This window comes from Lampetra fluviatilis, chromosome 24 (genome assembly GCF_964198595.1).
Source record: "Lampetra fluviatilis chromosome 24, kcLamFluv1.1, whole genome shotgun sequence".
NCBI lineage: Eukaryota > Metazoa > Chordata > Hyperoartia > Petromyzontiformes > Petromyzontidae > Lampetra > Lampetra fluviatilis.
In genome coordinates, this window is record NC_136298.1 from 12,085,600 (window position 1) to 12,102,984 (window position 17,385).

General features: G+C 46.6%; 1 protein-coding gene across 2 annotated transcripts; it reads right to left on the reverse strand.

Annotated features, from left to right (window-relative positions):
• Positions 1 to 759: 759 nt before the first annotated feature.
• FAM151A (family with sequence similarity 151 member A) lies at positions 760 to 16,121 on the reverse strand. 2 transcript variants are annotated; one of them, XM_078867732.1, is made up of 9 exons: positions 15,775 to 16,120; positions 10,832 to 10,972; positions 8,448 to 8,597; positions 7,295 to 7,457; positions 5,526 to 5,753; positions 4,991 to 5,130; positions 4,476 to 4,583; positions 3,555 to 3,727; positions 760 to 3,133 (listed from the first exon to the last, which is right to left on the reverse strand). In XM_078867732.1, exons 1-9 carry the CDS (start codon positions 15,971 to 15,973, stop codon positions 2,555 to 2,557), a joined length of 1,881 nt encoding a protein of 626 aa, XP_078723858.1. In that variant the 5' UTR covers positions 15,974 to 16,120; the 3' UTR covers positions 760 to 2,554. The 2 variants fall into 2 exon arrangements, with proteins under 2 accessions (XP_078723858.1, XP_078723859.1); XM_078867733.1 differs by lacking the exon at positions 4,476 to 4,583 and having other exon boundaries at positions 15,775 to 16,121.
• Between the last annotated feature and the right edge of the window lie 1,264 nt (positions 16,122 to 17,385).

Here is a 17,385-nt window from a genome sequence, read left to right on the forward strand (position 1 = left end):
CTCCTTCACACATCCCATCAGCCACACGACCTTCCAGGACTGCATAATTTCCACAGAATCTCTGCCGATGAGACACTGAACATCATAACTAGTGCATAATTTTCTTGCGTTGAACTGATGCTGCCGAATTTCTATGCGCTCCCCAAAAGCCCATATCACTGATGGGATGTGTAAAAAAAACTTTTTTATTTGTGAAGGGACAAAAAGAGACATTGGTTATTTATTGTGATGGTTATAACCCTCTTCGTGCCACTCGGTGTTGTGTCTATGGGGGTAATGGTAGCATAGCTTTGGCAATATAGATGTGTAATAACAGCCAGAGGGTTCACGTGGGGATTGGCTTGCCGGTCCTGCTTTGTATCCAATAAGGGATGAGCCAGGGAGCATGGCCTCGGCGTGATCGCGGCGTGTTAGCAGGGGTGGTTGGCCTAGCCAATCGGGGCCTCAGCTAATGGGGAGCCGGATCAGAGGCGTGGTCCCGGGATTGACAGGGAATCATCGGGAACGGTCAACGCTGTCTATAGATGATTGGCTGGGGGGTACCACGTGACGAAGGGATTAAGAGAGAGGGAGAGAGGACAGTCGTGAGCAGACTTGGGAACGACAAGAGGAAGAGTCACGCGCGTACGGGGCTCTGGGTGCCACGTGCGCGGTGGGGACTTGGCGAGAAGTCTGCCCTCTCTCCGTTGTCTGCCAGCAACGGGGAGTGTGTGTAAAGTGTAACTGTGGAAGTTGAAAATAAAAAGGACTGATTCCGGAAGCCGTCTCAAGGTTTATTACAGATGTACAATGCAGGTTTGTCTCGCCTTTATGCGCTAGATGGGTTCCAAAAACAGGGGGCACGCAAAGCGAAATTGCAGTAGCACGGAGCAGTCAACCTACCCACAATGCACTGCGCGAGACAGCTGCCCGCCGAGGAGCGCCCACAGTACACCACACAATGCTGTCCCACATTCGACCGTCTGAAGCCGCATATTCGTGAATTCAAACCGCACGAAGCGATTTGGGGGAAGAAATGTTAGCGGCATATACGCGGAATTGTACAAACCAACCCCGCAGAGCAATGAAAACCTTGTACAATGATGGATTTAGCTACACTGCCCTCTGCTGCCCACCAACGGGGTGAGGCACATCAGGCTGTTATAACAACAGTGGTCACAGCCATCCATGCACTTACGTTGGCTGTGCCAATGTGGCAATATCGGCATGTTCCGATTAATTTAATAGTATATACAAGTCCAATATGCTGCACAGGTTTGAATGCATGTGTGTTTGTCTCTGTGCTGTTGTATTATAACATTATATATGACTTTCTCATGTTTGTCCGTTACATATCACGTGCAGATTTTATTCATGTTAATACCAATACAGTATGCAATACATGAACTACATCAGTAAAGGAAATAACGTCCAAATTAACAGTGTACTGTATTCGGATACAGCTTTTAAACGTTTACAAAATGTTTAGAAATACTTTTGCCAATATAAAAGTGCAAAAAGTACATCCAAATAAACATTTTATCCAGCAAATCTATAGTTTTTTTTTACAAAATCGCCCACCAGGTATTTTTACATTTTATAAACCAACAGAGAGTTGTAATTGTTGCAAGTTTACTAAAAGTTTTCCTTTTTTACTTTCAATAATATTTGCATAGTCGAGCAGATGCTCATGGGAAGACCCGTTGATAGGGGACCCATGATGCTGTGTGGCAGCACCGACAACCAAAACGGCACGTTGGGAATTTCTACCGTATTATCTGGATTATAAGAGGCTCTGGAAAGTAAACTTTTACCCGATGATATCAGTAGTGTTATGCAAATCTGTTCTCTCGCGCACATACGCACACACCTACTGGATTATAAGATGCATCAACCAACTTGTGTTGTAAAACAGAGGGGGAAAAGTGCACCCTATAATCCAGAGAATACTGCAGTTCAAAGGCTGGACACAGATCGAGCATCCTCCTACTCTTTATATAAAGAAATCTCAGAGCAGTATCACAACGGTCCATGGAAGACATCTGTCACATGACTTCTCTGGAGAAGGGGGATTGTTTACCCTTCACACAGTAGGGGGCACACATTCCCCACGAACTCTGCTATGAGATTGTGTTGCCCAACTGTCAGACCTGTATTATTATTATTGTTAATTCTCAGACCTGAAATTTGGCCAAATCAAGTGCAAAACCGAATTGATACGTTGGTTTTTATTTAGCCTGCATTCATTGGCCCATTCATTGGTGACAGACAAGACCATCGATTTGTTACATCCGATAAAAAAATAAACATTTTGTCCTTGCAATGAATGCAGGTCTTTGGCAGCCCCATGCTCAGGTATAAATTAGGTATCAGTGGCGGTTCCTTTCTTGACAGCGTAATGCTCGGTGTAAGATAAGCGAATGGCACTCAAAAATATTTTAACATGTGGAAACACGGAACTTACATCTCCTCATAAGTGCCCTTACCCATAATGCTCTACAGCATCTACAGCAATGCATAGCAAGTTTGGTGCAAAACAGTAGCCGACCTGTGCACAACCCTCCGCCTTTTAAACCTACGACGAGAAGACACTGATCGCAAACTTGTTGTGCGTGTCCGGCGACACGTTGTAAAACACGGCGCTGGCCGGGAAATGATTGCGGACCTTGGTGAGGACCTCGAACGCTTCCTCGTAGCTCGGCACGCTGATCGTGACCGAGCGGGTCGGCGTGCCATCCAGCAGCAACGACCTCGCCAGGCGGTAACCGCCGCGGGCCAGCTCCCCCCCCGCCGCATCCAGCTGATAGGACACCGGCTGCGTGACCTCGGCAAACGCGTCCCGCATAGCCGCAAGCGACGCCTCGCCGTATCGCTGTCCGCCACCGCCGACGACCGCCGAAGTCGCCGCCACGTCCGCCTCGGGCCAGGCCGGCGCGAGAGTCACGTCGGGAAAAATATCCGCGACGGCGCTCAGCAGCTCGGTGGCGCCGAGAACGCCCGCGGCACCGCCGCCGCCGCCGGGAGCGACGGTAGCCGAGAGCCAGACGGGGCGGGCGAGCGGGCGAGCGCGGTCGCGCAGCACCTGAAGCGTGGGACGCAGGGCGTCGCGGCTCAGGATCCGCAGGAAGAGGGCAGTTTTTTGAGAGCCGGCAGCCTGCGTGACGAGGATTTTGTAGGTCGGAGGACAAAACAAGAGACAACGTACAAAATCGTCAAGTCGTGGGCAAGAGCATGGATTCTTCGGTACGACTGCGGGGACTTTCGAGGTGGTGCGGGTTACAGCTCTCCGGTGCGGTTACAGGAACTGAAGTTAGTTCGGAATGGAAATCGGTTCCAAATTTGGTTGTGAGAGATGTTCTTCAGCTTATTCCGGAGCTGAAACGATAGCAAATGGGGCGTGAAATGCTTGTACACGTGACAATCAATTCGTTTGGCTGTGTCGAGTTGTGCAGGGTTCTTAAGGACATACATTTCGCCAGATCGTGACGTAGCCCAACCTAAAGAATAAATTACAAATCACTTGCCAAACACTCTGTGGCAGGCACCTCTAGAAAAACGATCCTTGAGACTCATACCAAAGTGTCAATGTAGTCCAGGTAGCCGCTCAGGGTTATCGGAGCTGCTGCCGAATCCGCGTTGCTGTTGGCGCTGCCAAACACAGCCCGGGGCACGGCCGTGGCACGGTCGCCACCGGCATCGCCAGGGCCGAGCAGCACGTTCAGCACCAGCATGCCACCCGTGCCACGACCTGTGTGGGTGGGGACACACGACGGGACACGCATCGCCAGCACCACAGAGGGCAGAGCCCGCTCAGAAAAGAACCGTGACACAAGTCAAATTGTTCAACCGGTGACCCTCATTTTATTCATAGATTTTTGGCCTCGGCCAAGTAATGATCTAGCCAAATTCGTGCCGTAACGAGCTTCCACCACCTCGTGCAGCTAAACACGTGTACGAGCGTTTAATGCAACAATTATTGTCGCCGATTCATCTCACCGGGGAGTTGCAGAACAATTCTAACAAACAAATATAGCAGATGCGACAATTCCAGTTGAAACTTCGTCAAATCTCACCAGGACATGATCAGAATTAAAATACCAGGAAGTCAGAACAACCGTGTCACCACACCAGGCTTCTCAAACGTCATGCTCAAAGCGTTAAAGGCTGTTTCTTTCTCTTGTTCTGCCCATGGTAGTAAGGGGCTCTTTAGTACGACTGTGGGTAGAAACCAAGCTGTGCGTGACCGTGCGATACGCATTGATGTGTATGTATGTTGAACGTCTTACGTACGGTGCAAAAGAAGTTCAACATACATACGTAGCCAACCGTGCTAATCGGAGGTGCGGGGGAAGGACAACAAACTGAACATTGTGCTAGCCCATGTGCTCCTATTTGGTCCAAAAGAACCTTGACCCGTAACCTGGAGAAAAATTCTACAGATGGCACCAGTGAGTAAAAGCACGTGGTAAGTCAACCCAACCCTGAGTGCCACTCACCCAGAGAGCTGGGCTCCTGGTGCCACAGGACATCCAGCCCATCGCGCGTGCCAAAATAGCGCAGTAGACTCACCGCCGTGTGGAACAGCTTGGGCCGTTCAGCGTTCTCTGAACAAAGGAGAAGGAATAACAGCACATGGAGGAGGACAACCACGCCTTCACTCGCCATCCTAGGTACACACGCCTGCTGTGTTCTCCATTTGTGTCCCTCTGACAGATAACTCAAACTGCTGCTTGTTGTTCATGACCTTTTTTCTACTCTAAAATTTTCCTGCACCCAATTTAGCAGCCTTCTTTACACAAACACATTTCAATACGTGCCACAAATCGATAATCAATGTCTATTGCGTTATTTTCACGCGATTATCAATAACACACAAAAGCTATTTAACAACTATATGACATATGCTTAAAACCCGCAATAGACAGCCTCTATAAAAAGGACAAAGCGTTGTTCTTTGGGTGGGACTTTCTGTTAATTCGCCGACAGCCTCTGCGAATGTTACTTTACTCACTGTCAGCGTCGCGCAGTTCGGAGAGCAGCGGATCGTAGATGTCATAGTAGACCTCAGTGGGGTCAGTGCCGTCACGAACAAACAACATGTCTTCCAGCGCAATGACATCCGACTTGCCCTGCCACAGCGTGAGCGAGAACCTGGACGCACCCCACCCACAACACAATCATCAACGTTTGAGACGGAATCGGATACCGCAGCTACCTTCGAGTTCACTTTGGTCCACGTAGTAGAAGGGGCAGCACTTCCCATCTGCTCTGCCCACGAGAGCAATGTTCGTCACATGGCAGTCAACGTGATATGTTCATTATCGGAGCTAAAATTTAGCCAAATTAACTGCACAAAATAAATTTTAATGACATGGATTTCTATGCCGTCATTCATTGGTGACTGGTATGAGACCACCAACTCAAATCCCTTTATTTAAAAATCATGCAACTGTGGTAATCCGAGCGACCGTTGTTCAATAAACACAAACAGCTTGCGAATTTGGCATTGAGGGCAGTAAGCAGGAAATAACTTTTAGACTTTTGACCTGTCGCTCTGGTCGAGCAGCCAGCGGAAGTGCGTCCAGGCGCGACGCAGCAGCGGTGCCCGCACGGGGAACGTGACGCGCTGGGGCAGCGCCGCCACCAGCCCGTGCATGTCGCGCACCATCGCCGCCGTGTACGTCGCATTCAGGCCCAGCGCCGGAACAAACGCCACCAGCCAGCCGGGCGACAGCGTCACGTTGGGGAAGCGTTCCGTGATCAGCGACAGAAACCTGCGGGAGCGCGATACCAAAAGAGTGAGAGCAACATGGGGTCAGACCTGTGCCAAGGAGTCAGACTTGTGTTTGGGCCATGGTCATAAAAATGGCGGAGTGGTCTAACAGCCCAGTGCTTCTGAAGCTCTAGCCCCAGCTGTACCCTGAGGTGCAAGTGTTCTGAAATTACCAGCTCATCTTCATGGTAATAATACCAGACTACGTTTGGTCTCGGTGTCATTCTTTAAATGAAAATGCGCTGTATACGTGTGTTGAACTTCTTTCGGACAATCATGCTAATCGGAGGTGCTATGTTTCACAGATGAGTGTTTTCTGCCAGTAGGGGGCAATGGTGCTTTAATAGTTTTACCCAATTAAGCAATTTGCAAGCACTCTTTAAAAACGGCAAACTTGGATCGTGACGGGGGCACACGGGGCCGACTCTTTTTCGCATGGCGTTGGGCAATGGCTTTAGCTCATGTGCAGAAGATGTGTTTCATGCCTCCCTTTAGATTTTTCGCAGTGGTTCCCAACATGAGCAATGTGAAGCCCATCCACATCTCACGGCCGAGAACGAATGAGGAGGCCGAGGCTCAGGAGGTTTACGACACCGATTGGCATGCTACCAATAGCGGAGGTTTTATGTTGCGAAGCTAAAGGGAAAATAACAAAAAACTATGAGGTTTCGATCACAACACAAGCGATTGTCATCTTTTTCCTCCTGATAACGACCGCTTGTGTTGCGATCGAAAAGTCGTAGTTTTTTGTTATTTTCGTTTAACCTATCTACGTGACTTAACCGAATGACCAAACATAAACAGAACGTTATTAATTCAATTACAAAGTTGTGAGACACACAGTTTGTGAGCACAGGCCGAAAGGCGCAAAACAAGTTGGGGACAGTAACCAGGAGCCCTATCAAAGTTGTAATAGATGCGGTGTAATTGGCCAAGGTTAGTTTAACACGTAAGCTTGTGTAATTGAGCAAGGTTATTATTTCGGACGCTGTCTTTCCGACAGCTCTGTTTCTCCACCTGAGGACGGCTGCTTGTGTTGTGGCCGAAACGTCGTGATAATTTTTATTTTATTATGTTTTCGTTTTATTCTTTTATTATTTCCCTTCTACGTGACTTTACCGAAAGAACCAAGAAGATGAATCCCTGCAGTCACGAAAGCTTTAAATCGAAAAAGGTTATTATTATTAGAAGAGACCATGGGAGGAGGGAATTCCGAAATGCAGCAGTGCGAGGGAAGAAGCAGAACTAAAGGTTGTTGTGAGCTGCAGTGTGGCGAGTGATCACCATGTGGATGAGACAAAACAGTCAGCCTCGTGGAACGGGTGGAGAAATTAACGAGTGAAGTTCACGGCGACCGTTAACCAGGGTAGTAGCAACAGGAGAGTGATAAGGAGGAGACTGGCCACCGGTGAGCGATTGACTTGAGTGAATCAGTGAGTGCTGGATCATCAATCGAGTGCATATTTGGTGGCAACCCTACGGGCATCGTAACTGGCGAAACGGGCGATTGGAGCTCTGCGTGGCCGTGGCACTGCTACTCACCCCGTGGCGTCGATGGGATCGACGAATGCCGGGACGTTGGGCCCCCGGATGATATCTGCGTTGAGCCAGATCGGGCGGTCAAGGGGCGCCCGAGCTACCCGCTCGAGCAGGATGTCCAACGAAGGCCCCAACGCCTTGAGGCTCTTAAAGTCCAGTTTAATTCCTGAACAACCATAAGACATACACGTCGGATATGGTTAAACATTGCCTGGAGTTGTAGAAAACACCTTCACTTGCACATGACACTTAAAGCCTTGTGATGGTCCATTGAGAGAAACGTTATGGAATTAAACACAGAGGCACTCTTAACGAATGATGGTCTCATGCTAATGTTGTGATGTTAAGATCTTGTCCTCCCGAAGACCAAGGATGCTTACAGACACTCTCCCATTCCTATGTTTCCAACTTCCACCAACACGAAATTACTTGTGTGGTGAAGTATGGCAAGTAGGGTGAAAGAACCCCCGCTGATAATAGGGGGACACATCTATATTGTACTGAAGACCTACAATAATGGAGGCACCAATATAAATTAGCATGTCGCTTTGCTACCACGAAATTTAAAAGGACACTTTTATTGACAAATATATAAAACATTCTGGAAAGCTCCTCCCTGCCATCTGTGCTGTCGACTTCCTGCCCGTTCAAGTTCAGGCTCCAGACCTTGCTTTTTACATCTGCCTGACTGCCTCTAGAAATAAATATGCCTACTTTTTCTGTACAGCGTCTTAAGATGTAGTCGCACTAAGACGATAGATGCCTTTACATTGTATTGTATTGACTGCGCATCATTAAAGGAGTCTCCAATAATAATCTAGTACATATGGCATTCACGCCATCCTCAGCGCAAAGCTATCTTAAATAAAGGTGCAACGTTTAACAGACAGTCTGCAGTAGGCGATGTTACTATGTGTAATCTCAACTCAGTAACGTGGGGATTATTTTTCAAATTTGGCAAAATTGGATCGTGACGCTGGCACAAGATGGCCGATTCGTTTCGGGGATCTTTAATATCCACTGCGAAACGGAGGGCACGCACTTCTAAGGCTAATACACCCGCAGCGATAACCAGGGCGGTCAGCTGGATTCGAACCACGGATGCGCTACCGCCGGGCCATGCCAGCGCCCCAAATACCACACGAGCGGCTCCTACCCTTATTGCTCTTCAGCACGGCGGAGAGCCAGTCGGAGAGGCTGTTGTCGCTCGTGACGTCGGGTGGATGCGCCATGATGGGTCGCCCGGTCTCACTGGCCGTGCCCAATCCTTCAATGTTCACGTCTGCCTCCAGCACCATCACCTCTCCTAGGGGCGCACGCGCGGATGTGGTGCAAAACAGCGACACGGCCAGGGCAAGGAAGTTAATTGAAGGAATTATTTGTTTTTGTTTGAGCGCCCTTTACACCGGCGGTATCTCAGGACACTCTACACACGACGTGCAACTTGCATCACATCTCATGTCAAAGAATTTAAAAGGGCACCCCCAATGGCAACTGTCCCTGTGGGTACAAGGTAACTCCAGAATCTGGCATGCAAACGGACATTAGGCTGGCAGTAGGGGTGATGATTGGCGTGTCATCCAAATCGAGTAAAATACGTAGTGTGCTACTGCACAACAAAAAAACTTTCCATGCATATTGTAAAATAATTCACAGGCATTTATCAATCCACACCTGGATGAAGGCCTCTACACCCCCCCCCCCCCGCCGTGTCCATTACTGGGGGTGTTGAGCTATACTTCATCACGTTGGTAAGCGAGGGTTGGTGAAGGCAGTGGGAGCTAGAACCGGTTCCGATTATTCACCAGCAATGTTGGCCCTGCCTGGGAATCGAATTCGTGCCGGCAACCGCTCGGCTCCACTGCGTTAACCATTACACAAGGGCAGCGTTATCTTGGAGATAGTTGGATACTGAATGGGCCTGTTCAACTCAAAGAGAAATGTCGCTTGAGATAATACTGTGCCAGGGAAAACCCTGCACAGAGATGCAGTCAAAGCTACTGCTCTTATTATCAGTGAGAGGCAATAAAGACGGCAATGCTGAGCTGGAGTTTTGTTCAGCAGTAGGTGGTCACATATAAATGCCAGGGCACAATTTTACAACACACGTGTGCAGCCCTTTTGACAATCCACTGCTGGATGAGGGCCTCTCCACGTGGTGCGGGTCGTGGGGTTTAACGGACCACACTTACCCACGCTGACCAGTGTGGGTTGGGGAAAACAACCAGTTAGACGGGTGAGCATAGCACGCACAGAGCACTAAAACGGATTCTGCTGCACTGCCCTCTGCAACTCACAACTTAGGCCACAAATAATGCACCAACATCAAAAAAACACCTGGCGGGGGGCTTTCATAGCATCGTGGACTAACCAAATCTACAGCGAACACACTACTGGTCAGTGTCCAAAAACAGGACGCCTGTGTACGATGTGTGGATACGAGAAGCTCGATGGATATGCGAGTACACACCCCAAGTGGTAAAATAATGATTAGATCTGAACTTTGCCTTATCATATTCTTTATCTTATCAATGTTTCTTTATCCCCTAAGAGTTTGAACTTTACCGACTAGGATATTGCAGATACCAGTTGTTTCACCAAAACAAGCCCTTTGATTTCTCACTATACTGTGGGACATATAACTGTAATGTTTCACCTGGCAACCAAACCGACCCAAATCCACGTGTCGAAAACGGTGCAAAGTTTGCCAATAGTAAGCAAACTCTATCCACTGATGCACATGCGGTCAGTTTTTATCTGCTGGTAAACCGGTCCAACGTCACCACCGTGACCCAGGAGGGAGACCGAGGCTGAGGTCCAGGCCCGGGGCCTTTACGTCAAGGCCAAGAGTAGCTGGCGAGGCAAGCCAGTGCCCCTCGCCCACCAGCACATCGGAGCCACGCCAGCTTGTGACCCTCACAGCACGGGTGCTTTTCCACTGCTTATTTGCCAAGCCAAGAAATTGCAAATCATCATCATCTGGCTCTGGGCCAAACAGGGCCAGGACGGGGTTAATCATTTTTGTCATACGCTGTGTCATTGTCGTCATACCGTGCGGCGGTCGGTACACCTGAGCGTGCGACGACTACAACATCTCGTGTTTACAGGGATTCAAATCCGGTGCCTCATTAGCCGTGCCAGGCTGGCCCGCCACGGCTCGGTTGTGCAGTTTGAAGGAAAAATAAGTAATATTTTAAACAACAAAAAATTTAAACACGCTTTAATGAAATATACCGTACTAGTAATGGAAGAACTCCACGACTCCAGGAAGTGGCCTCGAAGCTTGCCATAATGTAAGGGACCGTGGTGATTTATAGCCAACATCAGTTGAGCCGAAACATAACATAAAAGAAGAATGTTTAAAAAAAAATAATTATGATAGAATATAGTATTGTCATCAGTATGACATAAGTATACCAAGTTTGCAGTCGATACCACATTGGGAAGTGGGTAAAAAATATGTTACAAGATTTGAGGATACAACAACAGAGTGAGTTAATAAAAAGCGTGTAAACAAAGGTGAAAGTGAAGAATCCTCACTGTTGCCGAGCGCAGCGTTCATTTCTTCTTTGTTGTTGGCAGCATGTGCCCATCCCACATAGAGGCCATCGCGTGTCTGCAGAACACCCCGCTCGACCAAGTAGTCCAGCATGTCTCCGCCTGAATCGAACCGTGGTTTATCTGGAAGAGAAGTCATTCGTTTTAGTATGTCCGTTTGACATAAATACTCTCCACTCCTGGATTCAATACATTGCTATAATTTGGAGCAAACATTCGATCCAAGATTTTATAGTTTTTTGTATAATCAACATCAGCTATGGTCAATCCACTGCTGGATGAAGAGCTCCCTAAGTCACTGCCACCTTTCACAATCCTGCGTTGTAACAATCAATCCAGAACCTGCAGAAGGACTGATTTCATTGCTCAGTGGACGTCCTCTCGCATGCATTCCATTCCTTCGCTGCCACTCCGTTATTATTCTTGACGATGGGCCATCGTCTATTCTAGCAAAGTGTGTGGACCAAACCCACTGACTTTTTTCTTACATTTGAATAATTGAGATTTCCAAAAAATAATACTGTATTCAGAGTGTTTGCTTTTCCATAGAATCTGGATGCTTTTGCTCTACTAAGGCAACACCAACCGTGCAGGTGTTAGGGCCTGTCACAGTGGATTTTGTTCTGAATTATATTTGTTTCATTGGCATAAGATGTTTTCTCGTTTTTCTTTAGCCAGTTTGGTCAGCCAGCTCTCACCTGTTTACAGAAAATGTACTTTAAACTTGTTTCTGTGAGCATGCCACTTTGGCCTCTTGGGACCAGAAGCAGGAAAATTGCATGCTTGTTTAGTTTACAAATATTTAAATAATACAGGAATTCGAAATTGTGTTTAAAAAAACAGAATCTTCCTGCCAATGCAAACATGGGACAATGTTAATTTTCTTTGGCAGACCTTAACAAATAGTATAAATTCCACATTTGCATTGCAGGGACCAGTCCATCCATAGGGTAATCAATGCTGACTTCTCATCTTATCCAATCTTTGTATCAAATCCTGTAGGAACAACAGACTGAAATGACCCTGGACTCAGATTTGAACTCAATAGATGTCAGTTAAGGTCTCGAAGCAAAGCATCACCCTGCCAGCCAACTGAGATAAATGAAACAAGAGATAAGGGTAGCCTGGTGGTCATATTGGATACGAACTACGTCAAAGCATGCAGCCAACACCTCTGAGACAACAGATACGAATCTGGGCGATTAAACTTGGTTCTCAAGTGTGCCAAGTTAACATGTGCAGCTGGTCACCAATGATTGCACGCAAAAACCCGCACCATATTAAGTTTGCCTTTCTCGTCACAAACAATGCCAGCCATTAGTCACGTAGGCACCGCCGCAAATTTATTCCATGAATATGGCTTTTTGAGTATTTGAAGATCGCATGGGCTTAGTTTGTCACCAAAATGTGTTCCTGATTTTAATTTTCTTCGGAAAGAGCTAAAAAAAAAATAGGCTCAGGATTCAATTGTGGATCGTCAAGCATGATCAATTACGTACTGAATGAAGAGTGTTAAACGTTTAAGATGTCCCATTGAGAGACCTGTTGACGCTTTGAATTAATAACGTTTTTTATACTATTTCTGCAAATTATTTGAGAGAAATATATCAATGGATCACTCTGTATTCTATATATAGTGCTATAATACAATGATTACATGATCCACACATGGAGATAGGTTTTTTCAGTATTTCACGAATAGTTAAAGAGTGTTGTGAAACTGCAATAGAACACATTCAAAGTGGTACATACAGGAATACAACTTTTGGTACATAACAAAACATGTACGCTTCAAGCAAGGCCACTACACACGCAAACATTAATATCTGTCTAGGGTAAAACAACACACCTCAATGCTTTATATCTCGGAAAAAATACACACACAACCCCATTTCTCTCGCATAAAAAAACGAGACTCCAGAGTTTTATAAATAACCCAGCTCAGACACACAAACCGTTTCATCTCTAGTTTAAAACATCACTTTATAACCTCTGTCAGATACCTGTCAGACAGAAACAGGCGCAAACACACTGCCACCCTATCTCTCGTATTTAATACTTGGGGTGTCACCAAGTTAATTTTTCAGAAAATGAAAATATGTCGATTTTCAAAATATCGTTGTAAATGTATTTCACCTTTTCGTTTTATTTTATTTGCGCTTTGCTGAACTTCCAGCATTAATTAACAAAATAACTCCAAAGTAATTTTAACTGCAATTCACCCAACATGAGATTTTTCGAATTACAATCCACTAACACACATGCTGTTAGTTACATAAAAAAATTTAACTACGAAAATTAGGGTCGTGATATTATCGCCATGCCATCAATTACTCCGGAAAACATTTTCCAAAGCATTAATTTAGTGGATAATAGCTATTTATTTACTAATTAAATTGTTCACTTGATAAATATTTTGTAAGGGAATAACATATTTAAGACAAATATCACAGGCGACGATGACCTCCACATACCAATATTTAGAAAAATGGATGCGATTATCATCGATCCTATATTGTACGATATCGTAGTATCGTCATATAACTTCTAAAACATCATAGTCCAGCACTTTATCACCAAATCATAGGCACAGATTGCCTATATCTTTGTCTACAACACCACATCCGTCCATGCTATATAACCAAGACCAGACTAATACATAATCTCACAGCCCTATCTTTCAAGTGAAAAGTTTTAGATGGCACTGCTTTATAACTCACGTTAAAACACACACGCGCACATTACAATCGATTCTTTGGTTTTGTTAATCCACTTCTGGATTAGGGGCTCTGGGTAATGAGCATAGACCAAACACACACTGCCCGTCTTCTCCGTTCTAAAACACGTGAGGGCCAATTGGGAGCCAACAACGACCGCCATTCGCCAATAGGTGGCGGTGACGTCACCACAGCACTTGTGCCAGGCTATGTGCATGTTAAGGCCACGTGAAAGTGTTGAACGTCCGCTGGCAGGAGGCCACGGGACAGACCTAGCAGCAGTAGCAAAAGTAGCTACATATGCTACGGGCCCCTCACTATCAAGGGCCCCGCGCTCAATGCTTTCAAGCTATCAATTCCGGTTCAGTGATTCTGCACTTGCTCTATTACTATAGTACTATACCGCCTTCAACTCTTATGAACGACTGGGTGATTAAGGTTAGCGATTTGTCGTATTATCTGGCTGTATAGCAAATTAAAAAATACAATTACTTTACTGTGCAAGTAAAAAATGTGTGTTTTAATATTAGTTTTTTTGTACATTTAGGGCCCCTTTATAACCATATATGGTACAAGTCCCGCACTAGCCTAATCCGGCACTGGTCAGAGCATGTTGGGGGCAAGTACTCCTAGCAAGGGTGACTGAGGGTGATGTGGCCATTACCATGCCCGACCCGCCTTTGTCTTCCAAGTTGTTGACGATTTGCTTTTTACACCCATCACCGTCGACTCATTTAAGGCCGATTCGACATAGGGGAGGGCTCATGACCTGGCCCTGATATCGCTCGCCACTCGTGTCGGTCGTGGTGAGGGAATCGTTCCCAGGTCGTGATGCGATGAACTAAACACTGCTAGTGGCAGTGTTTAGCAAACACGTCCACATCACGATGTGGAATCCATGGCAGAGAATCACAGACACACAAGCCCCCTCATCTCTCTTGTCCAAGACATCACAACCACCACATCTAGCTATTTATACATCGCCCAGTTCAGGCAGAAAATAAGTAATATTTAAAAATACTTTTTTTAAACACGCCGTAATGAAATGTACCCTACTAGTAATGGGAGAACTTCATGACTCCAGGAAGTGGCCCCGAAGCTTGCCATGGTGATTTACAGCCAGCGTGAGTTGAGCGTGGACAATTAGAGCCAAGGCGAAACATAACATATAAAAAATTATGTAAAAATATGTTTTCATTTTTAATGATAGAATATAGTATTGTCATCGGTATGACATAAGTAAGCCAAGTTTGCAGTCGATACCACATTGGGAAGTGGGTTAAAATTGAGTTACAAGCTTTGAGGATAAAACAACGGACAGAGTGAGTTAATACTGGAAGGAACCCACTGGTTCCACCAGCCCACAGGGGATTATTGTGTCCGTCCGTCGTGCAGGGCTAGGTGGGGAGGGGAGGGTGGGGTGGAGTTACAAGATTTGAGGATACAACAACAGAGTGAGTTAATAGAAAGCGTGTAATAATAAAAAGACACATTGCCCAATCTTTAATCTAAAGCATGAAAGACCTCGTTACTTTGTACACGAGGTTAGACACACACACATCACCACTCATACAAAGATGTGTAGTCTTTACCACACTGTAGGGGCGAGTGTTGTTAACACACGAGGGGGTGGGTGGCCAACACCACGCCCGGCTGCCTTTGTCTCCCCAAGTGGCGATGCTGACACATTTACACATCGCCACCAGGTACTCATTTGAGGCCGAGTCGACCTAGGGGAGGGCCCAGGACCGGTTCAGAGACACAGTTTGAGAAACTCGGTCACGCACCATCACAACGCCAATGGTGTCGGGCCCTTACCCAAAAACACACAGAGGTGTAAAATAAAACGCACAACACTTCCCTCACCACCACCCCCATCATCACCCTCATCATCTCCCATCATCTCCCACCACCATCATCACCATCATCACCCCCATCATCTCCCACCACCATCATCACCATCATCATCACTCCCATCATCACCCCCATCATCTCCCACCACCATCATCACCATCATCATCTCCCATCACCCCCATCATCACCCCCATCATCTCCCACCACCATCATCACCATCATCATCTCCCATCACCATCATCACCACCCCCATCATCTCCCATCACCATCATCTCCCATCACCATCATCACCACCCCCATCATCTCCCATCACCATCCCCCCCCACCATCATCCCCCCCCCCATCATCTCGCACCAGGCAGCAGCAGCAGCACGAGAACGAGCGCGGTCCCGATGAGCAGGAGTGCGCAGAGGGCCGCGATGGCGGCGAACCGTCGCCTCGACTTCTCTCTCTGCCGCCTCTCCACACCGCCACCACCACCACCGCCGCCTCTCCACTCGCCCTCCTCCTTCACGCTCTCCGCCTCCAGCTCCTTGCTGCTGGCCACGCTCATGGCTGATGCGGACTCCCCGCGGGGCTGGCAGCGGACGCGACGGCGTCTGTCAGCGGGGGCCCTGGCCGTGCCATTATTTATAGGTCGCAGCAGCAGCAGCAGCGACAACAACAAAGCCGCCCCGTGCTCCCTCTTCCTCCTCCCCCTTGCTCCGCCTCCTCCTCCCTCTTGCTCCCCCCTCCTCCTCTCTCTCTCTTCCTCCCTCCACCGCCAAGCAGCAATCGACGACAATCAACGCAGCGGGTGGGTTGGTGGACAATCGTCTCCACCTCCCGCAGGAATCTTGGGAACGACTCACGGTCTAGAAAGACAAGTTCCCCACTCTATCTCTCTCTATATATACGAGAGCGGTGTTCTCTACCAAGACGACTTCAATGCGAGGACTGCCACGCATTTTAACTTATTGTTGGTTTTTACATCAGCACGGGGGTGATGATGGTGGGGGTGTGGTGGGGTGGGGGTGGTGGTTTGTAAGAATCAGTTTTACCCTTTGTGGCAATAAAAAAGGTGTTAAAATGTTAAAACACCAAACAGAAACCCTTTGTAAGGAATCACGTCTGCATTAACCACAATACTTGCGGTGACTAAAATGCCCTTCATCAGGAGCCGCTGATGTTTTTGTTTGCATTGTGCACAAAGGTCAAATGGATTCATTGATACGTTTGAAATGTATTTTGTTAAACCAGGTGATACATTTTTAGTTCTCTTGAGCTCTGGGTTCTGAATTTGACCTGAACAGGACCAAAATGACAACAGTAATAACATACAACGAAATCACAACAATCAAGCAATTAGACATTTGAGAAGAGATGAAAAAACAGCCAAATAGCAATCACAGAAAAAAATAACTACATTACAGGATAAACTAGCAAAAACAAAACGATGCTAATCATGTGTATATATCCTGCCATTAAAGTTGGCTCAGACAAATTGTAACAATCATTCAGAGTAAAAACAATATATAGTTACAGAGTCATTAAAAATTCGTTTACGGTGATTATTTGCACTGTTTCCCTATTCTCCAGATTGTAATGCACCCTGGATAGCAAAATCAAAGTTAAGCAGAACTACTTACATTCTGTCTCTCTACATACAAACATGTGGTATAATTATTATTAAGTTGTAGTTCATCAGCCTTATCTAGTGGCTGTCCAGAGCATTGTCCACCAGAATTTGTTACGCATGCAAACCCCGGGAAGGGGTTTCGACCTTCTGGGATCTCATCAGTAGTCAGGCACATTAAACAAACACAAAGTAACACAAATTAGCAGCACGAGCCAAATAAAATAACAATTAGCAGCACTGACCAACTAAGATAACAAACTTACACCGCTACAATTGTTTTGCTAAAAATAGCAGAAGAAATTCAATACCACATCCTTATGTTACGAACACGTAAACCACCGCCCTAA